The sequence below is a fragment of the Ranitomeya variabilis genome, unplaced genomic scaffold, assembly GCF_051348905.1.
Source record: "Ranitomeya variabilis isolate aRanVar5 unplaced genomic scaffold, aRanVar5.hap1 Scaffold_261, whole genome shotgun sequence".
NCBI lineage: Eukaryota > Metazoa > Chordata > Amphibia > Anura > Dendrobatidae > Ranitomeya > Ranitomeya variabilis.
Window position 1 is genome coordinate 35738 of NW_027508014.1, and position 18064 is coordinate 53801.

An 18064-nucleotide genomic window follows, 5' to 3' on the forward strand; every position below is an offset into this window, starting at 1 on the left:
TTCAGATACAATTTGTTTTATTTTACCAAGGGTAACAGCAGAAATTGGACCCCAAAAGTTGTACAATTTGTCCTGAGTACGCTGATACCCCATGTGTGGGGGTAAACTACTGTTGGGCGCATGGCAGAGCTCAGAAGGGAAGGAGCGCCGTTTGGAATGCATACTTTGATGGTATGGTCTGCAGGCGTCACGTTGCGTTTGCAGAGCCCCTCATGAACCTAAACAGTAGAAACCCCCCACAAGTGACCCCATATTGGAAACTAGACCCCCAAAGGAACTTATCTAGATGTGTTGTGAGAACTTCGAACCCCCAAGTTTTTCACTACAGTTTATAATGCAGAGCCATGAAAATAAAAAATCTTTTTTCCCACAAAAATGAATTTTAGCCCCCAAATTTTTATTTTCCTAAGGGTAACTAGAGAAATTGGACCCCAATAGTTGTTGTCCAAGTTGTCCTGAATATGCTGCTACCCCATATATTGGGATAAACCCCTGTTTGGGCCTACAAGAGAGCTCGGAAGGGAAGGAGCATTGTTTTACTTTTTCAACGCAGAATTGGCTGGAATTGAGATCGGATGCCATGTTGCTTTTGGAGAGCCCCTGATGTGTCTAAACAGAGGAAACCTCCCAATTGTAACTCCAACCCTAACCCGAACACACCCCTAACCCTAATCCCAACCCTAACCACACCCCTAACCCCAATACACCCTTAACCCCAACACACTCCTAACCCTAATCCCAACTCTAACCACACCCCTAACTCCCAACACACCCCTAACCCTAATCTCAACCATAATCCTAAGCACACCTAACCCTGACACACCCCTAACCCTAATCCCAACCGTAAATGTAATCCCAACCCTAACTTTAGCCCCAACCCTTACTTTAGCCCTAACCCTAATGGGAAAATTAATACATTTTTTTTATTTTATTATTTTTCCCTAACTATAAGGTGATGATAAAGGGGGGTTTGATTTACTATTTATAGCGGGTTTTTATATTTGGCAGCTGTCACACACTAAAAGACGCTTTTTATTGCAAAAAATAGTTTTTGCGTCACCACATTTTGGAAGCTATAATTTTTCCATATTTTGGTCAACAGTCACGTGAGGTCTTGTTTTTTGCTGAACAAGTTGATGTTTTTATTGGTACCAATTTTCGGGCACGTGACTTTTTTGATTGCTTTTTATTCCGATTTTTGTGAGGCAGCATGAACAAAAACCAGCAATTAATGAATTTCTTTTTTGGAGGGGTGCCTACCGTTCTGCGTTTGGTAAAATTGATAAAGCAGTTTTATTCTTCGGGTCAGTACGATTACAGCGATATCTCATTTATATCTTTTTTTATGTTTTGGCGCTTTTATACAATAAAAACAATTTTATATAAAAAATAATTTTTGCATCACTTTATTCTGAGGGCTATAACTTTTTATTTGTTTCGCTAATGACGCTGTATGGTGGCTCGATTTTTGGCAGGACAAGATGACGTTTTCAGCGGTACTATGTTTATTTATATCTGTCTTTTTGACCGCGTGTTTTTCCACTTTTTGTTCGGCGGTATGATAAAGCATCGTGTTTTGCCACGTGTGGTTTTTTTTTTTTTTATTACGGTGTTCACTGAAGGGGTTAACTAGTGGGACAGTTTTATAGGTCGGGTCGTTACAGAAGTGGCGATACTGGTGTACTTTTATTTATTTTTTATTTACATAAAGAAATGTATTTATTGGAACAATATTTTTTTTTCTTTATTTAGGATTTTTTTTAAAAATATTTCTACAGTGTAATTTTTTTTTTTTAAACTTTTTTTTACTTTGCCCCACGAGGGGACATCACTATATATTATCAGATTGCTGATCTGACACTTTGCTCACAAGCCAACCTCCCTGCAGGACCCGGAAGGACCCCCTCGGCCATCTTGGATCCGGGGTCTGCAGTGAGGATTACAAAGGAGACCCTTGGAACAGCGCGATCACATCGCATTGTTCCGAGGGTCTCAGGGAAGCACGCAGGGAGCCCCATCCCTGCGTGATGCTTCCCTATGCCACCGGAACGCTGTGATCATGTTTAATCGCAGTGTTTCGGGGGTTAAAGTGCCAGGAGCGGTCACAGTGCCGGATGTCAGCTGTGATAATCGGCTGACACTCGGCTGTGATTAACCGTGCTCCCCCTGTGAGCGCGGCTGATCGGGTATGACATACTATCCCGTCCATGGGAATTAAAGGGACTCTGTCACCTGAATTTGGAGGGAACAATCTTCAGCCATAGGGGCGGGGTTTTTGGGTGTTTGATTCACCCTTTCCTTACCCGCTGGCTGCATGCTGGCTGCAATATTGGATTGAAGTTCATTCTGTCCTCTGTAGTACATGCCTGCACAAGGCAATCTTGCCTTACGCAGGCGTGTACTATGGAGGACAGTCCCTTTAAGTCCCAGGTCACATGGACGGGACAGTACGTCCGATGGCAGAAAGGGGTTAAGCAATAAGCCCAAAAATATTCAAAACCAGATAAGGCTCAGCTGCATGTTAAAGAACAGGTACATGTCATCAAATCAAGAAGTTATGAAAAAAAAAACAAACCTCAGAGCTCTGAAACACACAAACTACTTAGCTGCTGAAGAAATTGCTATGACCGGCACAATAGCAGGGTTTGGAGTTCAGATACATAAGGAAACGATACCCCTTCATAGTGTGCTGCATGATACGGTGCATGTTCATCCATGTTGCTATTGTGCCGGTCTTAGCAATCTCTTCAATCACTATAATTGTGGTATACTGTCCAAACAAACTCTCATTTCAATATCTCTACTCCTATTCCTTTCCCCATCCCACAGGGCTAAATAGGGGTAGGAGGGACAGTCGCCAGTGATCGGGGGTGCCATTGCACAGGTGTAGGGTGCCAACCTCCGCTGGTAGGTAGGAACAGTTCAGTTTAGTGATGGGTACAGGCACCTCCTGGTATCTTTAACCCCTTCACCCCCGGAGCTTTTTCCGTTTTTCCGTTTTCGTTTTTCGCTCCCCTCCTTCCCAGAGCCATAACTTTTTTATTTTTTCGTCAATTTGGCCATGTGAGGGCTTATTTTTTGCGGGACGAGTTGTACTTTTGAACGACATCATTGGTTTTAGCATGACGTGTACTAGAAAACGGGAAAAAAATTTCAAGTGCAGTGAAATTGCAAAAAAAGTGCAATCCCACACTTGTTTTTTGCTTGCCTATTTTGCTAGGTTCACTAAATGCTAAAACTGACCTGCCATTATGATTCTCCAGGTCACTACGAGTTCATAGACACCTAACATGACTAGGTTATTTTTCACCTAAGTGGTGAAAAAAAATTCCAAACTTTGCAAAAAACAAAACAAAACAAAATTGCGCCATTTTCCGATACTCGTAGCGTCTCCATTTTTCGTGATCTGGGGTCGGTTGAGGGCTTATTTTTTGCGTGCCGAGCTGGCGTTTTTAATGATCGCATTTCGGTGTAGATACGTTCTTTTGATCGCCCGTTATTGCATTTTAATGCAATGTCGTGGCGACCAAAAAAACGTAAATCTGGCGTTTCTAAGTTTTTTTCTCATTACGCCATTTAGCGATCAGGTTAATGTTTTTTTTATTGATAGATCGGGCGATTCTGAATGCGGCGATACCAAATATGTGTAGGTTGGGTTTTTTTTTTATTGATTTATTTTGATTGGGGCGAAAGGGGGGTGATTTAAACTTTTATATTTTTTTTATTTTTTTCACATTTTTAAAAACTTTTTTTTTTTACTTTTGCCATGCTTCTATAGCCTCCATGGGAGGCTAGAAGCAGGCACAGCCCGATCGGCTCTGCTACATAACAGCGATCATCAGATCGCTGTTATGTAGCAGAAATGCAGGTGTGCTGTGAGCGCCGACCACAGGGTGGCTCTCACAGCTACCGGCAATCAGTAACCATAGAGGTCTCAAGGACCTCTATGGTTACAATGGAGGAGCATCGCCGACCCCCGATCATGTGATGTGACGGGGGTCGGCGATGCGCTCATATCCGGCCGCACGGCCGGATGCGGTAGTTAAATGCTGCTGTCTGCGTTTGACAGCGGCATTTAACTAGTTAATAGCGGCGGGTGATCGCGATTTCACCCGCCGCTATTGCGCGCACATGTCAGCTGTAAAAAACAGCTGACATGTCGCGACTTTGATGTGCGCTCACCGCCGGAGCGCACATCAAAGCGGGGGTCCCGACATGTGACGTACTATTCCGTCACATGTCGGGAAGGGGTTAAAATGGTGGTAGTGGTTCTTGTTATCACCTTACTGCGTTAAGACGTAATTAAAGGTAACTTTTTAAGTACAGTTTTTACACGGTGAATTTCTTTGTTCAATTTTTCTGTACTGGAACAATCTTATTCTAGCTGTGATTTCCTCATGGGTTGTGCTCACAGCCCAACACAGTGCAGGAAGATTGGCGTTTGCCACAGAAGACCAGGATTGGCACATTCGCCACTGGTGCCCTGTGCTCTTCACAGATGAAAGCAGGTTCACACTGAGCACATGTGACAGACGTGAAGGAGTGTAGAGCCGCCGTGGAGAGCGATCTGCTGCCTGCAACAACCTTCAGCATGACCGGTTTGGCAGTGGGTCAGTAATGGTGTGGGGTGGCATTCCTTTGGAGGGCCACATAGCCCTCCATGTGCTTGCCAGAGGTAGCCTGACTGTCATTAGGTACCGAGATGAGATCCTCAGACCCCTTGTGAGACCATATGCTGGTGCAGTTGGGCCTGGGTTCGTCCTAATGCAGGACATTGCCAGACCTCATGTGGCTGGAGTGTGTCAGCAGTTCCTGCAAGATGAAGGCATTGAAGCTACGGACTGGCCTGCCCGTTCCCCAGACCTGAATCTGATTGAACACATCTGGGACATCATGTCTTGCACGATCCATCAACGTCACGTTGCACAACAGACTGTTCAGGAGTTGGCGGATGCTTTAGTCCACGTCTGGGAGGAGATCCCTCAGGAGACCATTCGCCGCCTCATCAGAAGTATGCCCAGGCTTGTAGGGAGGTCATACAGGCACATAGAGGCAACACACACACAACTGAACATCATTTCCTTGTCTTGAGGCATTTCCACTGAAGTTGGATCAGCCTGTAATTTGACTTTCCACTTTGATTTTGAGTATCATTCCAAATCCAGACCTCCATGGAATATTCATTTTGATTTACATTGATAATTTTTATGTTTTATTGTTCTCAACACATTCCACTATGTAACGCATAAAAATTTGCAACTGAAATATTTCATTCATTGATATCTAGGATGTGGTATTTTAGTGTTCCCTTTATTTTTTTGAGCCGTGTATATAGGTTTTATTAGTAGATGTAAAGAAAACTAAATACTGTAAAATAATCACTCATGTGTTTCCCTTATTATCTCCAGTAATTGTATTATTACACAGGATTCTATGATGTTACATCGGCTTATCTTCTGAATTAGGTCTCTACAATATCGGATCCTCTCAGCGAAGATCTTCTATATAAGAGAATTTTCCTGATTTACCCATTAAGGATGGATATGGACAGATACAAGATGGTGGAGAGAATATTACACCTCACCCTAGAGATCCTCTTCCGGCTTACTGGAGAGGTGAGAGACTCTGATGACATCACATTACATCATTCTTATCTATGGGAATAACAGATGGGCAGAACTGGAGAGGTGAGGACTCTGGAAATGTCTGTAGTGAGATTTATGAATTTGTCTCTCCATAACCAGGATTACACAGTAGTGAAGAAGACCTCTAGTGAACGCTGTCAGGACCCTGTGTCTGAGGGATTGGGAAGACCCCTAAGCCCAGTCACGGGGACTCCACCTCACCTGATACATGAGGACATCATTGACCAGAAGATCCTAGAACTCACCTACAAGATGATTGAGCTGCTGACTGGACAGGTGACACTGCTGGGAATGCTGGGACATTATACAGTAACACTGTGAAGGTTTCAGGGGATAACGGTATCATTGTGTGTGTCAGGTTCCTATAAGGTGTCAGGATGTCGCCGTCTATTTCTCCATGGAGGAGTGGGAGTATTTAGCAGGACACAAAGATGTATACAAGGACATCATAATGGAGGTTCCCCAGCCCCTCACATCACCAGGTAATAGACAGGACTAAATACATACGGCCTATAATTATCTGTAGGTAAAGAATGAATTCAGTCCCTGTATGTGCTTCCTCCAGTTCTATCCAGTAGGAGGACAACACCAGAGAGATGTCCCAATCCTCTTCTTCCACAGGACTATAAACAAGAAGATCCCAATGTTCCTCAGGATCATCAGGTAGATGGAGAGAAGGTGTCATGAGATCTCCCCTCTGATGTGTAGACGGCTGTGAAGGTCTTGTGCTCGGTCTTGTTTTATTCACCAGTATTATATATTTTATACTTGTGTAATGAGAACGGTGCAGATGGCAGGCAGGGCTGCCACCAGGAATTTCGGTGTCCCATACTGGCAAAACTTTCGGGCCCACTTGGGACTCTGCCCAGGCTACACCACCCCCCCAGCTCCGTCTCCAACTCTCGAACCTTCCACAGTACCACTGCCCACTCATAGAAAAACTCTGCATCTGTATAATGCATCCCATAGTTATATATAGTTGAATAATGCATCCCCTTAGGAATATAATGCACCTCTATAGTACTATAATGCACCCCCATAATAGTATAATGCACCCCCATAGTAGTATAATGCATCTCATAGTATAATGCCCTCCCATAGTGGTATAATGCACTTCATAGTATAATGCACCTCATAGTATAATGCACCCCCATAGTGGTATGATGCACTTCATAGTATAATGCACCCCCATAGTAGTATAATGCACCTCCATAGTAGTATAATGCATTTCATAGTATAATGCCCTCCCATAGTGGTATAATGCACTTCATAGTATAATGCACCTCATAGTATAATGCCCTCCCATAGTGGTATGATGCACTTCATAGTATAATGCACCCCCATAGTAGTATAATGCACCCCCATAGTAGTATAATGCAGCGTCATACTGCAGCTTTACAAAAAAAAAAGTTTATCCTGACCTGGCTGAGGTCCAGCGGTGTCCTCCACCTGATACATCTGAGGTGTGTACCATCATATGTGAGTGTCATTATACGTCGGCAACGTGCCCTCTGACATCAGCTGCCAGCTTATGATCTCCCGCAAAGCAACAGATTTTAACTTGCCGTGCGTCTGACGATGCATGATCAGTTGAGCCTCTGGGGCCCAAAGAGAAGAGGTGACCTGCTGCGGGTCCCCTCTGCTCGCCAGGCCCTATTCGCCAGTAAGGGCTGTAATGCTCTGATGGCGGAACTAATGGCAGGATTAGAGCTGATCATAGATGTGACTATCTTTTCTTTTCATCTGTCTGTGACTTTTACAATATTTGTTTCAGGGTGAAGATCTGACCTATATTAATACTACAGAGACATATATGAGGGGTGATGAGCGGTGTAAAGAGGAGATTCCTACATATGACTACCCAGGTGAGTAGTATCCACTAAATGCAGAGAAGTCACAGATTCTTCTTAGTCACCAGCTATGGCTGCTTTATCGGTTGTATAGCCCGGTTGTATCACCATCGTGTGATCACCATTTTGCCTCTAGACCTCAACATTCTCCTCCATCCAAACTTTGACACATCAGCTCTAAACTGTTATAAAAAAAAGTATTTGAATGTCTAATATTTCTTCTTGAAACTGATGTGACATCTACCATTGGTCCTTATAATAGTTTAGCTTGAAAGAGCCCCATACTCTAATTACCCCAGAGGTTTCACCACTAGTTACTCATTTATTACTGATGAAGACTGTTGAGTTTGATTATTTCAGTAAATGTGTTATTGTCTTTAGTCACAGTTTTTGACTACAGTAGTTACTGCTCAAATCCTCTGACTTAACCACTTCCTGCAGTCCTTTTTTGTTCCTAATCAGGACCCAATTTTTCGAACCTGATGTGTCACTTTGAAGTGATAACTTTGGAATTCTTCAAAAAGGATAATAGGAAACAAATGGACCTTACAAATTATTTTCCAATTTCTCTTGAATGTGACAGTACCCTATATACAATTGTACACTACTATCTGGGCACATAGCAGGGTTAAGAAGCTATTTAGCTATTTGACTGCAGATCTTGCAGAAATAGTTTGCGGATACAATGCATTGGGGGCACTGTTCGTGGTCACCTGGAAGCTCAAAAGATGTCCACCATGAAAGGACTTGGCGCTATCTACTCCATTTTACAGATCCCAGGGATTGCCTTGTTCATCATACTTTAACCCTTCTACTTGGGTCTGATCTTAGCCAGACAGAGACCCCTAGGCTTTGGCCATGGTGTTACCTTATGTTATGTGATGTGAGATGTAGCAAGAATAGTCAGGTAACCGGGTCAGTACCAGGAGAGCAGAGAAAATACAAAATCAGAAGACACAAGAGTAGTCAGTAAGCGAGCCGAGGTCACAACAGGAAACAAATAAACAAGCCTGGAGAGGAGCACAGAGGAATTAACCAGAGGAGAAGGCTGTATCTGACAGCTTCCAGCAATATGCTTCGAGCTTTAGGAGGGTGTGGTGCTTTCCAACTGGCTGGAGCAGGGAGCTGGACAACACACATCCGTACTGCCAGATTGGATGGCACTACAAATCCCAGGTACCCTAATCTTTGTGGCAGGGCAGAGCCTGCGTCGCCCAGAGCTTCTGGTTTTGATGTCTCCTCTTTTTACCAGTGCCTCCTGTAGAAAGAATAAGGTCATGCCTGGTAACAGAACCAGACATCACAGCAGCAGATCCCAGAGGAGATAGGACATACCATATGCAGAAGCCCTAATATGAGAAAATGGCAGAAAACCAGAGCAGTAGAAATCCCCATAAATTGACTTCATTTTGGAAATTCTAACCCTCAGGGGATTAATGTATTGTAGTAGTGACTATGTTGACCCCAGAGCCACTTTCCAGAAATTAGCACGCAGTGGATGTTGGAGATTGAAAATTGCAAATATGCCATTTTATTACCCCACACACAGTGCCCAGATTGTGCTCCAGGAGACACACACATTGTAAATTAAGTGGATTCTTATCATTATAGCAATTTATTATCATTATTAATTTTTATAGTGCCATTTATTCCATGGCGCTTTACACGTGCTTTATACATGGATGCTAAATATGGTTTGGGCACACTGCAAGGCTCAGAAGCGAGGGGAAAATTTGACTTTGGGAGAGCGGATATTGCTGGATTGGTGTATTGAAGCCATGGTGCTTTTCAAGAGCCTTTGAGCCACTTGTAATGTAGAAACCTGTTTTTCACTGACAGATGATGGACCTGAGTATGGAATTGTTTTTTTGGGAGATGAGTAGAAGGTTTATTGGTGTAATTTTCCTCAACATAACATTGTTTGGTGACTTTTTACTCTATATTTCGGAGGCAGAATGGACAATCAGTTGAACACAACGCTCTACTGGTTCATCCTATGAGGTTTTCTATTAGACTGTGAGCTGTCATTGTCTTAGTGAATAATTACGTATTCAACATAACTTGTCATGTTGTGGATAGTTTACGTACAAATGTTAAAATATGTAAAATTCAAGGATTTTTTTAATGAAAACTAATTGGTTTTATTTTTAACAGATGACTGCACCAGGCAATCAGAGGGGCAGCTGACATCTTCAGTTTTTAAATCAGATAATCTTGAGATCCCACAGGATACAATTGAAGTGAATGCCATTACTCCAGATATACCATCATCCCTTCACAGCAAAGATCTGTCGTCTGATCTTTTGAAACAGGTCCTGTCTTCTGATTCATTACCGACTACTAAGGAAAATCAAAGTCACAAAATAAGCATTAAAAAACAAATTGGTCCTGAAGTAAAGAAACCATTTTCACTTTTAGAATATGGAAATCATTTTCCCCTCCAAGAATCTTTTCTTAAGCATCAAAAAATTCACACAGCAGAGAATAGATTTTCTTGTTCCAAGTGTGGGAGATGTTTTAACCAGAAGTGGAATCTTGTTATACACCAAAGAACTCACACAGGGGAGAAGCCTTTTTCATGTTTAGAATGTGGGAAATGTTTTAATTGGAAAGTGCATCTTGATAGCCACCAGAGATTACACACAGGAGAGAATCCTTTTTCCTGTTCAGTATGTGGGAAATGTTTTAACCACAAATCAAATTTGGTTACGCACCAGAGAACTCACACGGGTGAGAAGCCTTTTTCCTGTTCAGAGTGTGGGAAATGTTTTAACCACAAATCAGATTTGGTTAAGCACCAGAGAACTCACACAGGTGAGAAGCCTTTTTCATGTTCAGAATGTGGGAAATGTTTTAACCACAAATCAGATTTGGTTAAGCACCAAATAACTCACACAGGGGAGAAGCCTTTTTCATGTTCAGAATGTGGGAAGTGTTTTAATCGGAAAGTGAATCTTGATAGCCACCAGAGATTACACACAGGAGTGAAGCCTTTTTCCTGTTCAGAATGTGGGAAATGTTTTCAACAGAAATCAGCTTTGGTTACACACCAGAGAACTCACACAGGTGAGAAGCCTTTTTCCTGTTCAGAATGTGGGAAATGTTTTCAACAGAAATCAGCTTTGGTTACACACCAGAGAACTCACACAGGTGAGAAGCCTTTTTCCTGTTCAGAATGTGGGAAATGTTTTAATCGGAAAGTGAATCTTGATAGCCACCAGAGATTACACACAGGAGAGAAGCCTTTTTCCTGTTCAGAATGTGGGAAATGTTTTCAACAGAAATCCGCTTTGGTTACACACCAGAGAACTCACACAGGTGAGAAGCCTTTTTCCTGTTCAGAATGTGGGAAATGTTTTCAACAGAAAGTGAATCTTGATAGCCACCAGAGATTACACACAGGAGAGAAGCCTTTTTCCTGTTCAGAGTGTGGGAAATGTTTTAACCACAAATCAGATTTGGTTAAGCACCAGAGAACTCACACAGGTGAGAAGCCTTTTTCATGTTCAGAATGTGGGAAATGTTTTAACCACAAATCATCTTTGGTTGCACACAAGAAAACCCACACAGGAGTGAAGCCTTTTTCCTGTTCAGAATGTGGGAAATGTTTTCAACAGAAATCCGCTTTGGTTAAGCACCACAGAACTCACACAGGTGAGAAGCCTTTTTCATGTTCAGAATGTGGGAAATGTTTTAAAGAGAAATCTGCTTTGGTTTCGCACCAGAGAACTCACACAGGAGTGAAGCCTTTTTCCTGTTTAGAATGTGGGAAATGTTTTAACTACAAATCAGATTTGGTTACGCACCAGAGAACTCACTCAGGAGTGAAGCCTTTTTCCTGTTTAGAATGTGGGAAATGTTTTAAACACAAATCAGATTTGGTTAAGCACCACAGAACTCACACAGGTGAGAAGCCTTTTTCATGTTCAGAATGTGGGAAATGTTTTAATCAGAAATCATCTTTGGTTGCACACAAGAAAACCCACACAGGAGAGAAGCCTTTTTCCTGTTCAGAATGTGGGAAATGTTTTAAGCACAAATCAAATTTGGTTACGCACCAGAGAACTCACTCAGGAGTGAAGCCTTTTTCCTGTTTAGAATGTGGGAAATGTTTTAAACACAAATCAGATTTGGTTAAGCACCAGAGAACTCACACAGGTGAGAAGCCTTTTTCATGTTCAGAATGTGGGAAATGTTTTAATCGGAAATTGAATCTTGATAGCCACCAGAGATTACACACAGGAGTGAAGCCTTTTTCCTGTTCAGAATGTGGGAAATGTTTTCAACAGAAATCAGCTTTGGTTAAGCACCACAGAACTCACACAGGTGAGAAGCCTTTTTCCTGTTTAGAATGTGGGAAATGTTTTAAACACAAATCAAATTTGGTTAAGCACCAAAGAATTCACACAGGGGAGAAGCCTTTTTCCTGTTCCTAATGTGGGAAATGTTTTACATTGAATTCATCTCTTTAAGCCCTTCATGACCTTGGGATTTTCCGGTTTTCCGTGTTTGTTTTTCGCTCCCCTCCTTCCCAGAGCTATAACTTTTTTATTTTTCCGTCAATATGGCCATGTCAGGGCTTATTTTTTGCGAAACAAGTTGTACTTTTGAACAACATCATTGGTTTTAGCATGTCGTGTACTAGAAAACGGGAAAAAAATTCCAAGTGCGGTGAAATTGTAAAAAAAGTGCAGTCCCACACTTTTTTTTGTTTGGCTTTTTTGCTATGTTCACTAAATGCTAAAACTGACCTGCCATTATGATTCTCCAGGTCATTACGAGTTCATAGACACCTAACATGACTAGGTTATTTTTTATCTATGTGGTGAAAAAAAATTCCAAACTTTGCTAGAAAAAAGAAAAAAATTGGCCATTTTCCGATACCTGTAACGTCTCCACTGTTCATGATCTGGGGTCGGGTGAGGGCTAATGTTTTGTGTGCCGAGCTGGCGTTTTTAATGATACCATTTCGGTGCAGATACGTTCTTTTGATCGCCCGTTATTGCATTTTAATGCAATGTCGCGGCAACCAAAAAACTGTAATTCTGGCGTTTTCGAATTTTTTTCTCGCTACCCTGTTTAGCGATCAGCGTAATGCTTTTTTGTGTTGATAGATCGGGCGATTCTGAACGTGGCGATGCCAAATATGTGTAGGTTTGATTAATTTTTTATTGATTTATTTGAATGGGGCGAAAGGGAGGTGATTTAAACTTTTTTATTTATTTTTTTTACTTTTTTTTTTTTTTTTTCTTTACTTTTGCCATGCTTCAATAGCCTCCATAGGAGGCTAGAAGCTGGCACCTCGCGATCGTCTCTGCTACATAGCAGTGATCATCAGATCGCTGCTATGCAGCAGAAATGCAGGTGTGCTATGACACAGCTACCGGTGATCAGTAACTATAGAGGTCTCAAGGACCTCTATGGTTACTATTCAGAAGCATCGCTGACCCCCGATCATGTGACGGGGGTCAGCGATGCGCTCATTTCCGGCCGGAAGCGCCGGTTAAATGCCGCTGTCTGCGTTTGACAGTGGCATTTAACTAGTTAATAGCGGCGGGTGAATTGCGATTTCACCCTCCGCTATTGCGGGCACATGTCAGCTGTTCAAAACAGCTGACATGTCCCGGCTTTGATGCGGGCTCACCGCTGGAGCCCTGCATCAAAGCTCGGTATCTGACCTCAGACGTACTGTCCCGTCCGAGGTCAGAAAGAGGTTAATAAACATCAGAGAAGTTGCACAGGGGAGAAGCCTTTTTCATGTTCAGAATGTTGGAAATATTTAACCAAAAATTGTAACTTCTTAAACAGTTGTCTTACTACTAGGACAACACCTTGTCATTCCTTATGTTTGGCCTCGTTTAAAACAAAAATACTCATACACAGCTCCTTTGACAGCTCCAATTCTGCGGTGTCAGGATTCATGTGAGGTTGTTAGGCTAGGTTCACATTGCATTAGTGCAGTCTTTTCAGCGCATACGCTAACGGACTGCGCTAACGCAAGTGCTGACTTTGGCACAGCGCTAGCGCAGATGGAGCATATGCTAGCTCCATCTGCGCTAGCAGTGACGGACCCGTAAACGCTGCAGCCCGCGTCTCGGGTCCGTCACTCAATGACGGCACATCGCTAGCGCACGCCCATTGTGGACGTGCGCTAGCGATGCATCTACCCATAGGAAGTAATGGCGGCGTTAACAGACTACGTTACACCGCGTTATGCCACGGTGTACTGTAGTCCGTTTAACGGATCACACTAACGCAGTGTGAACATAGCCTTACAGTACACAAGCCCTGCGCCCAATCGGTGCCATCTTCACTGTCCCCGCCTTCGGAAGTATTGAACATAAACAGGAAACCAGAGCTGCGACTGCTCTCTACTTCCTCCTTTTGTTTGATTTGAAGTTGGGGACAGTGACATCAGCGCTGATTGGCCGCAGGGCTCACATGACCTGACAAACTCACATGAGCTTCATGAATGCAAGTGCTGACACTGCTGGAGCTGCATCGGCATGGAAGGTTTGAATAATTATTTTTATTTTAACAGGATCAAACATAAGGCTTGAGAAGTGATTGTCCAAGTAGAGAACAACCCTTTTAAACAAAAAAGTCCCACACAGCGAGAAGTCAGTATCATACCTAGAGTGTAAAGAATGAATTACTTGAAAATTGTATTTTCTTGACTGTCAAAAATAGCTCTGACATGGAGAAAATATATACAATGGGGAAAATAACTATTGGATAATATACAGATTTTTGCAAGTTTTTCCAGCTACAAGGAATGAAGTCTGTAATTTTTTTATTTTGTAGGTACACTTCAACTGTAAGAGACAGAATCTAAAAATAAAAGCCAGGAAATAACATTGTATGATTTTTGCATAATTAACCCCTTCCTGACCTGACGCCACGTAGGCGTCATGAAAGTCAGTGCCAATCCGACCTGTGATGCCTATGTGGCGTAATGGAGGGATCGCGTCCCTGCAAATCGGGTGAAAGGGTTAACTCCAATTTCACCCGATCTGCAGGGACAGGGGGGTGGTACTTCAAAATCTAACACAAATTCGCAACGTGGCCACATAGCCTTAGGGTTGGAATTAGTTAGGGTTGGAATTAGTTAGGGTTGGAATTAGGGCTAGGGTTGGAAATAGGGTTAAGATAAGGCTTGTAGTTAGGGTGATGGTTAGGCTTAGGGGTGTGTTGGGGTTAGGGTTGCGGTTAGGGTTGGGATTAGGGTTAGGGGTGTGTTGGGGTTAGGGTTGTGATTAGGGTTATGGCTAGAGTTGGGATTAGGGTTAGGGGTGTGTTGGAGTTAGAATTGAGGGGTTTCCACTGTTTAGGCACATCAGGGGTCTCCAAACGCAACATGGCGCCACCATTGATTCCAGCCAATCTTGCGTTCAAAAAGTCAAATGGTACTTCCTCCCTTCCGAGCCCCGACGTGTGCCCAAACAGTGGTTTACCCCCACATATGGGGTATCAGCGTACTCAAGACAAACTGGGCAACAAATATTGGGGTCCAATTTCTGCTGTTACCCTTGTGAAAATAAAAAATTGCTTGCTAAAACATAATTTTTAGGAAAGAAAAATGATTTTTTATTTTCACAGCTCTGCATTGTAAACTTCTGTGAAGCACTTGGGGGTTCAAAGTGCTCACCACATACCTAGATAAGTTCCTTGGGGATCTAGTTTCCAAAATGGGGTCACTTGTGGGGGGGTTTCTACTGTTTAGGCACATCAAGGGCTCTTCAAACGCAACTTGACGCCCGCAGACCATTCCATCAAAGTCTGCATTTCAAAACGTCACTACTTCCCTTCCGAGCCCCGACGTGTGCCCAAACAGTGGTTTACCCCCACATATCGGGTACCATCATACTCAAAACAAACTGGGCAACAACTATTGTGGTCCAATTTCTCCTGCTAATCTTGTGAAAATAAAAAATTGCAAGCTAAAAATTTTTGAGGAAAGAAAAATGATTTTTTATTTTCACGGCTCTGCGTTATAAACTTCTGTGAAGCACTTGGGGGTTTAAAGTGGTCACCGCACTTCTAGATTAGTTCCATGGGAGGTTTAGTTTCCAAAATGGGGTCACCTGTGGGGGAGCTCCAATGTTTAGGCACACAGGGGCTCTCGAAACGCGACATGGTGTTCGCTAACGATTGGAGCTAATTTTTCATTGAAAAAGTCAAATGGTGCTCCTTCCCTTCCAAGTCCTACTGTGTGCCCAAACAGTGGTTTGTGACCACATATGAGGTATCGGTGTACTCAGGACAAATTGTACAATAACGTTTGGAGTCCAGTTTCTCTTTTTACCCTTGGGAAAATAAAAAAATTGTTGCTAAAATATTATTTTTGTGACTAAAAAGTTAAATGTTCATTTTTTCCTTCCATGTTGCTTCTGCTGCTGTGAAGCACCTGAACTGTCAATAAACTTCTTGAATGTGGTTTTGAGCACCTTGAGTGGTGCAGTTTTTAGAATGGTGTCACTTTTGGGTATTTTCAGCCATATAGACCTCTCAAACTGACTTCAAATGTGAGGAGGTCCCTAAAAAAATGGTTTTGTAAATTTCGTTGTACAAATGAGAAATCGCTGGTCAAATTTTAACCCTTATAATTTCCTAGCAAAAAACAATTTTGTTTCCAAAATTGTGCTGATGTAAAGTAGACATGTGAGTAATGTTGTTTATTGACTATTTTGTGTCACATAACTCTCATTTAACAGAATAAAAATTCAAAATTTGAAAATTGTGAAATTTTCAAAATTTTAGCCAAATTTCCATTTTTTTCACAAACGCAAAAATTATCAACCTAAATTTACCACTAACATGAAGCCCAATATGTCATGAAAAAAAAATCTCAGAACCGCTAGGATCCGTTGAAGCGTTCCTGAGTTATTACCTCATAAAGGGACACTGGTCAGAATTGCAAAAAACTGCCTGGTCATTAAGGTCAAAATAGGCTGGGTCATGAAGGGGTTAAATTGCATTTTATTGCAATAAATACCGTATTTTTCGGACTATAAGACGCACCGGACCATAAGACTCACCTAGGTTTTAAAGGAGGAAATTAGGGAAATAAAAACTGAAGCAAAAAATGTGGTAAATTTTGTGCTTAATATCTCCTATCCTGGTATATGGTCCCCTCATCCACATCCTGATATACATTGTCACGATAATCTGAATATGCCATGTTTGAGTCTGCCTAGCTTTACAAGACACACGCTGCGGGTTATGCTGACCCCCCTCTCTTTTCTCTGCTGGTTGCCTGTGTGTGTGAAGAATTTTTATTGCCCCCGGCAAATAGCAGTTTCTGCGAAGGCTGCTCACTCCTCCCTCCTCCCATCTAGTACTAGTTGGAACTGGTGTAAGACATGAGTTTCTTTGTTCTATTAAAGTTACATATCGCGGCACTGATTTGGGCTGGAACTATACAAATTACATAGGTCTACCGATGGACATCCGGACTATCGGCCACTTAAAGCGCAAGCAGCTAGGCGCAATGAGTGCAAAGTGTGGATTTCTCCTTAAGCAGTTCATGTAATGGCTCCTTATTTACACTTAACAGAACGCCCCTGAAGTGGGAAACATCATGAGCATCGTGTCATACTTATGTGAGGTTCACACAGCAAATTATGTATAAAAAATAGTTTTCATATTGTAAGAAAAGGGGAGGTTTCAGCCCCTAAGTATGTCACCACAGGGGGGAGTGCCTGGGCTTTAGGCAGGGAATATCTGTGTAAAGCAGGATTCTGGCAGTGTCTTTTGCTGGGGATTCAGCTACAACAGGCTGTGCAATCTGACGTGAGAATAAGTGGGGAAGGTCCCCTCCCCCTGCCAGTATATGGCATACCATTGAATGATATAAAAGAATTGTATGTCAATTTTCACTGTTAATCACTTTTTATTTGTAATTGTGATATACACATGATTCGTCTTCTTTATAATATCTTTTTAATATTTTTGTAAATACTGCCTATCTTTTATGGAGTAAAATATATAATTTTACTAGCTTGTCTCTTCATGCTCTATACGACTGTGTGTCCTCTGAGGTGAATAACGCTACTGATTTAGGTTGGCTCCAGACCCGTTAACCTTTGGTGAAAATCGGAGCTAGTTGCAGCGACCTAGTTCTGTGCAATTGGGCGTCTTTGCAGTGACCAGCGGCATTGATAATTATTGTTCCAGCCTGAGTGGGAGTAGTTATATCGTCCTCGCTGCAGTGTGCCCAATAGCCAGTACATAGCAGGCAGCCTTTCTGGCGACTAATTACCCTGGGTGCAGTACCTGATCTGACCTGAAGATAAAGGGGGCGCCCGAGAGCTGCAAGTTCCAAACCGGAACTGGGAAGTGGGATGTAGCTAAATCCCCTTCGGAAGGAACCAGGGGAAATCAAACAACCCCCTTGTTATCAAGGTATCCGGGATGCCTGACATATTGTTGGGATCCGTGACATATTGTTGGCAGCACGGTGGGAACCGTGACACACATGGTCCCCTCATCCCTACTCTGGTATGCATGGCCCTCTCGTCCCTATCTTGGTATGCATGGATCTCTCATCCCTATCCTGGCAGGAATGAT

The 18064-nt window shown here is 42.5% G+C and overlaps 1 protein-coding gene across 1 annotated transcript; it reads left to right on the forward strand.

Moving 5' to 3' along the window:
* Positions 1-5471: 5471 nt before the first annotated feature.
* On the forward strand, positions 5472-12140 carry LOC143789456 (uncharacterized). Its single transcript, XM_077279018.1, has 6 exons — positions 5472-5615; positions 5745-5921; positions 6004-6127; positions 6211-6308; positions 7420-7510; positions 9650-12140. Exons 1-6 carry the CDS (start codon positions 5538-5540, stop codon positions 11929-11931), a joined length of 2850 nt encoding a protein of 949 aa, XP_077135133.1. The 5' UTR covers positions 5472-5537; the 3' UTR covers positions 11932-12140.
* The last annotated feature ends 5924 nt before the right edge of the window (positions 12141-18064 follow it).

What these genes read in the sequence shown, in the direction of transcription:
- LOC143789456 (XM_077279018.1), top strand. Translation starts at nt 5,538, where the DNA reads ATGGATATGGACAGATACAAGATGGTGGAGAGAATATTACACCTCACC. An exon ending in CCAGCCCCTCACATCACCAG is followed by an intron (nt 6,128 to 6,210) that starts GTAATAGACAGG and finishes TGCTTCCTCCAG; the next exon opens with TTCTATCCAGTAGGAGGACA. An exon ending in ATGTTCCTCAGGATCATCAG is followed by an intron (nt 6,309 to 7,419) that starts GTAGATGGAGAG and finishes TATTTGTTTCAG; the next exon opens with GGTGAAGATCTGACCTATAT.